Genomic DNA, 12286 nt, shown 5'->3' with positions numbered 1-12286 from the left:
GATGCAGTAGACTGTATAAAAACACTTGCTTAACATTTGTTAATGTTAAAAGTGTTCTATGAACAACTTGTAGCTTAAAATACTAAGCAAGAATATCCAATCTTCCATGTTTATAATGGAATGTATGATGAGGGCAGCAGTATTTCGTAGCTCACTGCAGCTGAATTCAAATAAGCTGCCAAGTCACAGATACTGTTCATAAGTTACCATGGGTTGGGTTCACACAACATGCTAAGCTACAGCTAAATAAATATTAAGGTTTACATGTGTGATCCATTTATATATGGACATATATTTCTCCAATCAAACAAGACTTGGTTCTTTTTTGAAGCTTCATTTCAACATCAAGTTAGAAAAAATAATGGCTGATGTAATTGTTAACAAAGATGCTTAAGCAGCTAATTTTCATACAGGAAAAAAAAATTGAGTGAAGCAGGCACACATTTGTAATCATTGTTTATCATTTGCTAAAAGTTCACCAACTGCTTGATCTGCTCTGTTTGTAATGACTGTCTTCTTGTCAACAGAGTTGTGCTCCTGAAGTCTTTGGGGTAAGCTGGTGCTGCTGGAATTAGGGGTTTTTGTCCATAGGAAGATATGTTATTTATCTTATAGAGATCAGAGATTGGGGAATGAAAGTTCACATTTAATGGGGGGAGAAAGTTAGGTCTAGCCAGGGCAGTGTGATCTGAACCCCGTCTCTCTAGAATAGCATGATTTCTCCTGCTTAAGAAACTCGGAGGCATATTTTCAATCAATTCTTTAGAACTTGAAGATAGTGATGGAGATGGTGAAAGAAGCTTTTTCTTCCCTAGAAGTAATTTGCTGTCTTCTGTAACAGGCCCTAAGCTAGTTAACTGTGAATCAGAACTATAGTGGTTTGCACCCAGGTTTCTCCTCTGAACAATGCTTTTCAGGGTGGAAATGAAGTTCATATGGGTCAAATCCAGATTTTGATCTGAAGGAATTTCACTCTGACCAGTCTCACCAAAAAGTGAATTAGAGTTTATTTCATCACATGACATCTTTCTTGAGGCAGTTTGTTCAAAGCTTTTCAAGAAATTAAGGGTATCCTTAATATCAATGCTATGATGCCTAGTGATATATCTCTTAGACAGGGCTAGATTATTGATTTTGAAACATAACTCTTCTTCTGGAGTTATATCATGAAGCTCTTCTTGTAAACAAGGTATTTGGTTCTGATTCAAGAGTGAAGAGGAAGTTTTCATCCAAGGTTCAGAGTAAATTTTGGTGTTTGGCATTTGAGGACCTGTGTGTATTTTTCTAGAAGGAGAATGCTGTTCAGATGCACCTTCCTTTCTTCCAGGATAACTCAGTTCTTTGAAATTAAAGAGAGACTCGTTTGTGTCATTTGAATCTGTAGGAGGGGGCACAGTTGTTTTAACTTCTACTTCTGACGGAGAAGTACAAGAACCTGAAAACTGGCATTCATCAACATCAGGAGGAGACACATTTAAGAACTGCCTAGTTCTATGCTTTCCAGATGGAGATCTGTCTTTGGTGATGATTATAACTTCTTTTCCCTTTGCTTTACAAGCATCTAGAATAATTTTTAGAGTTTCCTTATCCTCCGAATTCACTGAATATAGAAGAACTGTGTTTCCTGAATGGTCTTGTAAATTTAAATCAGCTCCACTTCTAATGAGCAAAGAAACCACTTCAGGACCAGCTTTTTGCAAGCAGGCGTGCATCAAAGCTGTCTTTCCAGTTTTATCTTGTATGTTTGGGTCTGCATTATTTTCCAAAAGATATTTCACCATTTTGAACTTGCTAGCACTTTGATGGTCTACATGTTTTGTTTTACAAGCAACCATTAAAGGTGTTTCACCATGGTCATTGCTTTCATTAATGTAGGCCCCACCTTCTAACAATAATCTTGTAAGGCGAAGTCTTCTGTGATAAACAGCTTTAATCAAAGAGTTGCCATCTGATGAAAATTCTGTGGCTTTTTCCATCCTTTTTTTCAAGTGATGATTAGAGCAGTTGAAATGTAACCTAATTTTAAGAGAAGTTAAACAGGAAAAAGAATAGAATATTAATATAACACCTAAACATTTAAACTTCTATTTGACGAGGGAAAATAAAAATAAAAGTAGGCTCTGTAAAATAGTTGAACCTATTTTTAATTTTAAAAAAATAATTATATATATCCTATATAGGCAACTAGCTTTTAGTTATAAAAAAATAATTATATATATCCTATATAGGCAACTAGCAATGCTGTAGGCAATTTGAAAATGAGGAGGATCCTATGAGCGGAATTCAAGATTTGTCCCTTAAGCCTGAGATAAAACCAGCATCCCAGAGGAAAAGTAAATTAGCACATTTCCATTCTATTTCCATTCCCTTTAAACCTGTGATCTTATGGAGGATGGAATAAAAGAATATTCTAGTGATATTTTAATAAACGCAAAATTATGGGAACTGTCTGTCTTTTCCCAGCACTTATTTTTCAATAATCCCACTACATGTTCCAGGGATGTCTGCAGGGGCATTAAAAAGGTCAAGATGGTGATTAATACCATGCAATAAAACCCTGCTCCTTTTTTACATGCATAGTAATCCCATTGCTGGCATCTGGACTTTTCAAAGCCACCCTTCTTGCAGATAACCTGACATTTTCTGAACACTGCAATCCTAAAAGGTTGGAAACATTGGCTCTACTCATAGAGGGCTTTCTAATTTTCCATATGTATCCTCACAAACATAGAAAATAGTAGAAGTGAAGATAGAATAGAGATATCACTCTCTAAAAGCAGCAACAGAATAATGCTTAGTAATTTTTAAAAGACAATCCTTCCAAAATTAGCTTTCCCTAAACAAAAGCAAGTACAAAATACAAAAAATAAGGATTCTGAAATATCAGACAGATGCCATTTCCACACCATATACAATATACATCTTTAATATTTGGGATATACAACTGTATTTAGCTAATTTTTGTTTTAGAATATTAAAAAATAGTTCCATTAATTCTAGACCAGAATTAGCTAAAGTAACAAATGTATCAAGCAAGGCTCACAGAACAGGGGCAGATGACAATGACCAGTCTAGAACATTGATATGGCATACAAAATTTAGAAATTGCTAGGAATTGTATAATAAAGTTATATTTTACAAAAATCTTGCTTTTCATTAATTACTACAATACATACTGTAATTTCAGAATTAATTCAATACTGACATTAATTTTTGCATATTATCAGCATTCTTGTCTAATAGTATTCCCTGCATTTTAAATTTGGAAATAATTCCAGACACAGAGAAAACCAGTTCTCCATGCCAGATATTTTTTCCTAAATTTGGAGCGGGATGGGCACAGAATGGAAAATGTTTTTTATTTGAAACCTGAATAAATCATAATTTTCCAGAAATCTGATAAGCCATAGGTCAGTCAAAGCAAAACCTGGAATGTTTGATTTTGTTCTGGACTTTGGTGGTGGTGGTGAAATCTGGAGAGATGTTATTGGATTAACGGAGCAAGGTTGATGTGTAACTCTCTCCTTCGCATAGGAACTCACAGTGTAGCAGATCCCATCAGCCTGCCCATCATCCCGCCTTCCATCTATGATATGTCAGTCCCCAAGGGCTAACATTTTTAGATCTTCCTTGTTCTCATCCTCTCTCAAAACCCTTCTATTTCAAACAATTGCATTTCTATCCATACCTGAATAAAGCTGTTCTATCATATTCCAAGTAAGAATCAATATATCCAAAACACTCATTTTGCTTCAGATAAAGAACACCTGAACGTAGCTCTTCTACATATAAAACAGTTTGTGCAGAAAATGTTTTCCCTGTTCCCTATTGATACTGAAATAATAATGTTCTTATGGCCAAGCTTATCCAAATATTTATCTGAACGATCTATAGAGGCTTTTTTGTACATGGTTCAATAAAGATATTTTTTCCACTGTAGTCAAACAAGCTACTTTATCAATTACAGCCATTGTATGGTACAGTTCTAAACAAAAAAATTAGCACATTGGTGAAGTAAAAATTCCACTTATGTCCCCAGTTAAATGGGCTGTAGAGTCTATTAAAGAATGGGGGTTTTTGAATAGAGGCAACGAAAATATTAAATAATGATTTTCCCATCTATTTTTCTGCATCTCCATAAGTGTTATCTTTACAATGTACTAACTGCCACAATATTTTTCTATACTTCTTTTCTACTGTGTGAAAATAACTGTGTTGCTGAAATTGTTGTTGTCATAGTTTCAAGTCATACAATAGAGTTAATAGAAGAGCAAGTTATTGTCATTAACTTGATGAACCCCAGCTGTACAAATCATTCTGACTCAGAATTATATCTGAGAAAGCAGGCACAGAATCTGAGGGAAATTTTTTATAAAATGTTTTATAGATGGCACTTAGATCCTAAGAAATTATCGTGTATGTACCCAGAAATGCAAGCAAAATGTTGGAGATGTAATTGTGATGATGCTACATATTTTCATATTTGGTGGACTTGTAAGGATATAAAGGCCTTTTGGATAAAAATTTGGTGGATTTTACAAAATGTTTTGAAAAAGAAGATAAAGTTCCTGCCACAATTTTTTTTGTTGGGAATTATTACGGACTGTACAGTAATTGAGACTAAATTGATTTTAAATCTAATAACAGCAGCAAGATTACTAATAGGACAATACTGGAAGAAAAAAGAAGTACCTACAATAGAAGAATGGATATTGAAAGTTGCCAATTTGGCTGAGATGGCGAAGATATCAGCCTTTTTGAAAGACAATACGCAAGAAAGATACTTAAAGGAATGGAAAAAATGGATTGACTATATTCAAAGTAGATATCAGACTAAGAGTTATCAGACTGTTTTGAATGATTATGATGTATTATTTTGATTGTTTTGGGGAAGTTAGGAATTGATGATTGTAGGGTATAATTAAGTTGGGACGAAATTTTTAGCATATGTTTGTTTTATTTTTAACTATACCTTGTGCTCGTTCCGGGAAGTCGGGGGGAGAGGGGGGTTGGGAAGGGAGGGGGGAGGGGAGGTGGGGGGAAAGGGGGGGGAATTTTCTGTAAAACCTTTTGAATTAAAAAAAAGAAAAGAATTATATCTGAGAACATCTTCTCTAGATAAAAATTTGCCCATCCCATATATGTGAGTTGAGAAGCATGGTGTGCATTTTCACACACCCTGAAGCAATGCAATGGGGTTCAGGAAACTCATTTTCTCTGTGACTAACCCAGAATTGTGGAAAAGCCTACCTCTCATATGAGGATGACCTGCTCTTTGTTGCCATTTAGGAATGAGGTTTAAACCACCTTCTTTCCCTGAAGGTTTCAACTATTGGGGGTTGCTGCCACTATGAATTACTAACTAGATTTATTTACTCATTTTTATTTTGTCAATTGTGGTTTTCTGATGTTATCATTTATATCCAGGGTTTGTAGTTTAAATTTTTGAATAAAATAAAATGTAATACTAAAAGTAAAAAACAAAATTTCTATTGCAAATCAAGACAATTGTTAAATTGGTTTTGCTCCATTTTATGACCTTTCCCATCATAGCTGTTAAGTGAATCACTGCAGTTGTTAAATTAGTAACATGGCTGTTGAGTGAATCTGGCTTTTCCATTGACTTTCCTTATCTGAAGGTCGCAAAGAATGATTACCATCGTACCCATCATAAATACAGGCCAGTTGCCAAGTGTCCTAATTCTGATCACTTGACCATGGGGATGCTGCAATGGGAATGTCTGTGGAATTTCAATCCTAAGTGAAGCAGTTCATGCAGCAGTTATCCTTGTATAAGGAGAATGGGAGCCAAATCACCACAATGGGGAGAAGACTGCATTGCCTGGGACTTGTTTGAAAGTTCCTCTCCTATATATTGTACTGGTTTTCTTCATTGAGGGCATTTTCCAAAGCCACTCTCATAATGAGAAAAATAAATAGGTAGATATATAAGTTGATTTTGAAGAATATAATTGCTTCAGAAAAGGGAGGTGATTGGCAGGATCACTAATGGGATATGCTGAAAAAGACAACTATAAGCACAGTTGTCTGGCAAAAAATGATTGTGTATTCAAAGCAAGAGTTAAATGTAATTGCAATCAAAATTCAACAACACACAATATAAAGGTGAAAATCTTTACTGTAGTCAATTGCACAATTTCATCACTAAGCAACAACTCCATTCCAATGCACCTCTAAGACTTTTGCATTTTGTAGAAAATGGAACTGCAAATTACATTAATTCTAGATTGACAGACGGATCATCCCTAACAATAACACAGGTCTTCATCGACTATCCAAGAAAATAAATTTGCCATTTTTATTTCATACATACAGTGTGTCTGCTTATGAAAACATTAAGTAAAATAAATATTATAAACATCTTAAGATTAGAAAATTACACTCTAACAATTAAGAGAAAAATTATTTTATTGCTAGCCAATATTTCATTTGATTGTTCTGTTGTTAAATGGGTATATATCTTGGGCAATGCATTAAAATGTCTACCTCTACTCTTGGCAAACAGTGTTGCTGATTTTGTACAAAAAGATGGGTACTGGAGAGGCATTAAATTTTAAATCATTTCAAAGAATGCATAATATTCTAACATCTGTGACATGCAGAATATTAATTTAATTCCTTGCTGAAGTTTTCAATGAAGTTTTTGAAAAATAAAAATATAGAGAATATCTGCTTATGATCTCTTAGAAATAGTGATGATTGAATATAGCATTGCTATTCGTTGGCAGTATCCATTTTTAAAAAAGAAATCAGAGAATTGGAAGGATGCACTTAGGTTAATGAGTCCAATTTTATTAGTGATGTAATCCTAATTAAAGCTCCCTCAACAGATGGCTGAACTTGAACACATCTAAGGAAGAAGAGCTCCAACCTCCCTTAGAAATTGATTCAACTGCTAAATTTTCTAATATTCAGTCAGAATCTCCTTCCTGTAATTTAAGATTAATTCATGATCTTCACTCTGGAACAAGAGACAGGTTTTCATTTTCTACTTGACCCCACTTCATGCACATAAAAAGGTGCATTCCCTTAATTTATCCTCATAAAAATAGGTCCAAATCATCCTCACTACCCTCTTTCAGCATTATAGTTTATCTGCATCTTTCGCAAAACCTTTGATAGAGGTTTCTTGTTCTGACAAAATCAATGATTATGTGTCATCAAATTGATGTCAACTTTTAGAACTAATGATTTGTACCCTATAGTCACTACGAAAAATTGAAATAGGTCAAATATTTAAACAAAGAAATGGACATCAATACAATACAGTAATTTGTAAATACCGCAGCCCAATATAGCTCATATACTCATATATGAGCATATATGCTCATATATGAAGCCATCCATAGATTACTATAGATGTGTTCACTGGTGAATGGATGAATGTAAGATTCTCTAATTCTAGGTTTGAGAACATACTAAATCAAAAAATATTTTAGCCTAAAATACTGTGTGCAAACAACCAAAACAAAGAGATCACTAAGCTAGCTAAAAGCAACACATTTCACTACAAGATGACTTATAACACTGCTTCTGTATGGTACAATTAATAAGGAAACTTTCAGCCACTTAATACTTGCATAGTACAAAACCAATTTCAAATATAGGTGATATTAACCTATATTAATATCAGGTACACCAGGTTATCACATTATTATATAATATAGTTTGCAAAACATGGCTTAAAGTTTAGCACTATGCTAAAAATATTGCAGCACCTTAAATATTTTTATAGCATTGCAATCCATGAAAACCAATCTAGTTCAATATAAATTTCTGGTATCCTGTGACAGGAACATACAAACATTCCTAAGTGGATAGGTGGATGAGGAAAAGTTGTAGGCTTGTATTTTAAGTCATAGGAACATCAGAGTAGCTCAGCTACAACAGATGTTTACTCTGTTTCTGCGTCACAGAGTAGTGAACTGGATGCACTGAGAAACTCACAAACACGTACTGAGGTAATAACTTCCCTCCACTATAAATTCACAGCAATCAATATGTAAAGAATGCTTTCTATGATTGAAGATACAGCAAATGGACATCAATACTAATAGTTATAGGAGCTGATCTTCCATGAACCTGTTTTTAAACTTTTTAAATTGACTGCCAAAATCATCCAAATTGCAGTTGGTGAATTTCAGTTTAAGTACCCACTGTTTATTTTTATTTATTCATTATCCATATACTACCCCTTATAGGAACAAAAATGAGATAGGATGTTTTGAGTAATTCCATTTCTATTTTGGTTCTGTTTTATAGACCTTACCCTATAAGATGTTATGCAAGTCTTACTGAAATAAAATGCAATTGATCCTTATGACACAAATTCACCATTTAGCTTCAAATCTGTATTCAGAAATTGACTGATCCTAAATCAATAGGCACTGAGTAAGGTTCAGGGCTATAAAAACAGGCCATTCCTAATAATTCCTAGGAAACAACCTCTATCAAACGGATACTTGTTCATCTTTAATACGAGTTATCCCTATATCAGCAGGCATCACATTGCAACCTTTTAAAGATTAGCTATTAATATTTGTTTGAACCCAGGCATGTAAGTCACTTAGAGTAACTTCAGTGATTGAGGCAATAAAAAAATTAACATGCCTCAATGTGCATGCTGGGCATGAGATCTTTGCAGAGCTTTTCAAGAGATCCTACCACGTATTTGGAGTTTTCCATTTTAACTACTTATATAGGAATCTTAAAATTACCTTTGTAGAAAATTAGACCCTCTCTCGCTCCCCACCTACACTACTGTATAGCAATCTAACAGTTTTAGCTGGGATAGGCAGAGTATAATCACCATAGTTAGTCCACCTTTGCATTCTAGCTGAATCTTCTGCTTTTAATTAAGTATAACCAGAGGTGGGTTTCAGCAGGTTCTGACCAGTTCTGGAGAACTGGTAGCGGAAATTTTAAGTAGATCGGAGAACGGGTAGTAAAAATCCTGACTGGTCCCGCCCCCATCTGTTCTCTGCCTCCCAAGTCCCAGCTGATCTGGAGGAAATGGGGATTTTTGCAGTACCCTTCCCCTGGAGTGGTCTGGGAATGGAAATTTACAATATCCTTCCCTGCCACGCCCACCAAGCCATGCCACGCCCACCAAGCCACACCCACAGAACCGGTAGTAAAAACATTTGAAACCCACCTCTGAGTATAACTACAGTATCATATTCTATAAAGCACAAATGCAACACTTTGTACAAATTTCTCATAGTGAATTATAAAACGGCAATATTAAAAACAAGCAAACCCCTTTTCAGAAAATCCTGTTCTAACACAGGATTAAAGGCTGCTTTCTCAAACCTGGATGCCACAATTCCCATAAACCCCATCCAGCAGTCTGAGTCTGCTCACACACAGATCAATGCAGCAAAGGAGCCCCCTCCCCAATTGAGAAAAGCTGGGTATTTCAATAAAGTTCCTATTCGGCTTATTCCAGGCTCAACAGCCCCACTCAGTTCGAACCACCTGGCTCCCAGTTAGATCCGGATTTAAAGTCACTCCCTACGGTATTTCTTTCTGCAAAAGATACGGCGCTCCGCTTAACGTCTTCTCGCCCACCTCACCACTCTGCCCAAAATCCCGCTGGCAGCCTGGAGCGACTCTTAGGACACGGGTCTCCAACCTTGGCCACTTTAAGCCTGTCGGACTTCAACTCCCAGAATTCCCCAGCCAGCAAAGCTGGCTGGGGAATTCTGGGAGTTGAAGTCCGACAGGCTTAAAGTGGCCAAGGTTGGAGACCCGTGTCTTAGGGCGTCTCCAAAGCGCACGGCTGAGTAAACCGTCCGGGGCGCTCGAAGAGCGGCAACCCAACCGTCACCCTACGAATCCATCGCAATGACAGAAAAGCGAAGGAGCCGTTCCTAAATTGCTCCGTCCTCTCTCTTCCCCCCCCCCGCCCCACCCACCCCCGACGACAAGGTTTCGCCTGCCGGCTCCGCTTGAAGTACTTACCAGCTTGAAGAAGCGGCCGTCTAGGGGAGTTTGGAGAGCGGAAAGCTGCCTTTTCTATAGACTTGGGGTTCTTTGTGCTTCTCCTCCGGGCAGGAGGAGAAAAAGGGACGAAGAGGAAAGGGATGGAAGGAGCCCGGATGGCTTACGGTCCTCCCGACGGTCACACAGTCCGGAGCAACTTTCGCCTCCTCCTCGGCCCGCCGCTTCAATGCGGAATGACGGTTCTAAGTAGGTGGGTGACGACGGTCGCTTTGCGCGCAGAACAAGCCGGCTGAGGGAATAAGGGGCGCTTCCCGCCAGAAAGCAACTAGTGGAGGGGGCGCGAACGCGCGCAATCTCCCCGCCTCCCCAGGCTCGCTTAATTCAGGGAAAAAGTCGTTCAGAGCTGAAAGGGAAGCAGATCTTTAATAGTAGCTGGATTCACACACGTGAATCGCGTGAGCACGTGGTTTCTTCTCATTGTGGCTGTCGAAAAACCACGTTTTAGTTCCATCAACTCCGATGGCTGGGACTTATGCAACCTGCTCAGCCCCTTGTTGACTTCACTTGATTTGTCTGCCTTATTACCTGTTGTTGCTGTAGGAATTTAGCATCCACCCACCTCCTAGAAGAATGAAATATTTTAGAAAATATTTAAAAGGCAGAATATATTTCCCTGGATGAGAAATGGAGAAACATGTTTTAAAGACAAAGCAGCTCCCTGCAACTTCCTGCCACCCCCCCACCTTTGTCAATGGGCCATCATCTGCATCATAATAGAATCCATCTAGCAACTGAAACTCACCACATGGCACCTGGGAAGATTACATCAGCCAGCAAGGCTAGCTAAGACCCCCACCCAGAAAGTTCAAAGCTCAGAAAAAGCATAAAGCCAGGGAGCACACAGGATCTCATCCCTTTTCTGTTCAGGAACTCAAGCCATGTGATCCTGACCACCATTAAACCATCTTTCCAAGCAGCCTCCATGTTTCCAGTGTCTTTGTCCCCACTTGGAACTGAACCCAGATGGATATTTCTTCCAACATTGCTACACAGCCAAACGAGCTCTAGTCCTCTCCTGTGCATCTGAAGCAGAAATTCCCAGAATGACATCTTCCTATCAATTCAAATTCAAATCTTTATTGTCAGTGCACAACATATGTGCAATGAGATTGGTTGAGCTCCCTCAGTGCACACACCCCACAACACCATACAACTCACAGTGAAGACAGAAAATCCCTAACCCAATGAATCATATTAACAAAATACCCAGTCCTATTGTACCAGTGTGAACATGTTACACATTGCTTTGCAGTCCATCATACTACATAGTTATGATGTTATTTTACATTCAGGAGTCTGACAGCCCACGGATAAAAACTGTTCTTCAGCCTATTTGTGCCGCCTGTATCTCCTTCTGTATCTCCTTCCCGATGTAGAAAGGTAAAGAAGTGGTGACCAGGTGAGAGATACAGTTCAGGCCATTTTGCTTCAACTGTAAATGAAAGGAATAGAGCTCCTTTTGCTGTTTAATGATAAGTAAGCATTAAACTGGCCAACCTACTGTACCATGTTGAGTGGATCCTAGTCCTCAGGATTAGTTTGTGGTTCAGCACGTCATGTAAACCTTCAGAACTGGTTCCTTGGGCTAACCATTTTAAAGTTATCCATAAATAAGCCTACTGTATGAATCCAATAATATAGTTTATGTATTGCAGGAAAGAAGTCCTGCGTTTAATCTTTTATATCTTCAAAGTTCAAACCATGTTTTATATGTTTTACACTAACCATGTGACGGGCTTATCTGCTAAAAGAAAAGCAAGGCTATGGCATACACTTGAAAGAAAACCAGGACGCCTGTATTTGTGGAGTCTGTCTGGCAAAGAACAAAGACTGTTTAGAATATGCAGGTGTAATAGTTGTATCCATTCTAGGCAGTTAGAGAACTGATAAACAGTAACAAAGAGTTAGACATCCTGCATACCTCAGCTAGAAGTTAGAAATAGGGATGGCCTGGACCAAATAGAATGTGTATTAGATTATTTCTGGAGCATTCATTAGCCAAGGCTTAGGAATAGGAACAGCTAGAGACCAATAGAACAAATTGTTAGATCATTACTAAAATGTTTATTAGATGATATTTCTTATATATCCCACATTCTCCCTCCTTCAGCTTTAGTAAAATTGTATAAAGCTCTCTTAATCCTTTGTTCTGGGTCCTGGTATTTTGCAGGCTAAGACCCTTTTTGCTGAAGCTTCAATAAAAGGAAACAAAATCTGCACCTCATATCTGGTGTTTTTCATCGGCTTTGGCACCAAGCTC

At 37.5% G+C, this 12286-nt stretch overlaps 1 protein-coding gene across 1 annotated transcript; it reads right to left on the bottom strand.

Annotated features, from left to right (window-relative positions):
• Positions 1–27: 27 nt before the first annotated feature.
• On the bottom strand, positions 28–10173 carry ANKRD34B (ankyrin repeat domain 34B). The gene is made up of 2 exons (XM_058168868.1): positions 9985–10173; positions 28–2016 (listed from the first exon to the last, which is right to left on the bottom strand). The coding sequence occupies exon 2, from the start codon at positions 1974–1976 to the stop codon at positions 468–470; it is 1509 nt and encodes a 502-aa protein (XP_058024851.1). The 5' UTR covers positions 1977–2016; positions 9985–10173; the 3' UTR covers positions 28–467.
• Positions 10174–12286: the final 2113 nt, after the last annotated feature.

Source organism: Ahaetulla prasina, chromosome 2 (assembly GCF_028640845.1).
Source record: "Ahaetulla prasina isolate Xishuangbanna chromosome 2, ASM2864084v1, whole genome shotgun sequence".
Classification (NCBI taxonomy): domain Eukaryota; kingdom Metazoa; phylum Chordata; class Lepidosauria; order Squamata; family Colubridae; genus Ahaetulla; species Ahaetulla prasina.
This window is presented reverse-complemented; position numbering and strand designations above follow the sequence as displayed.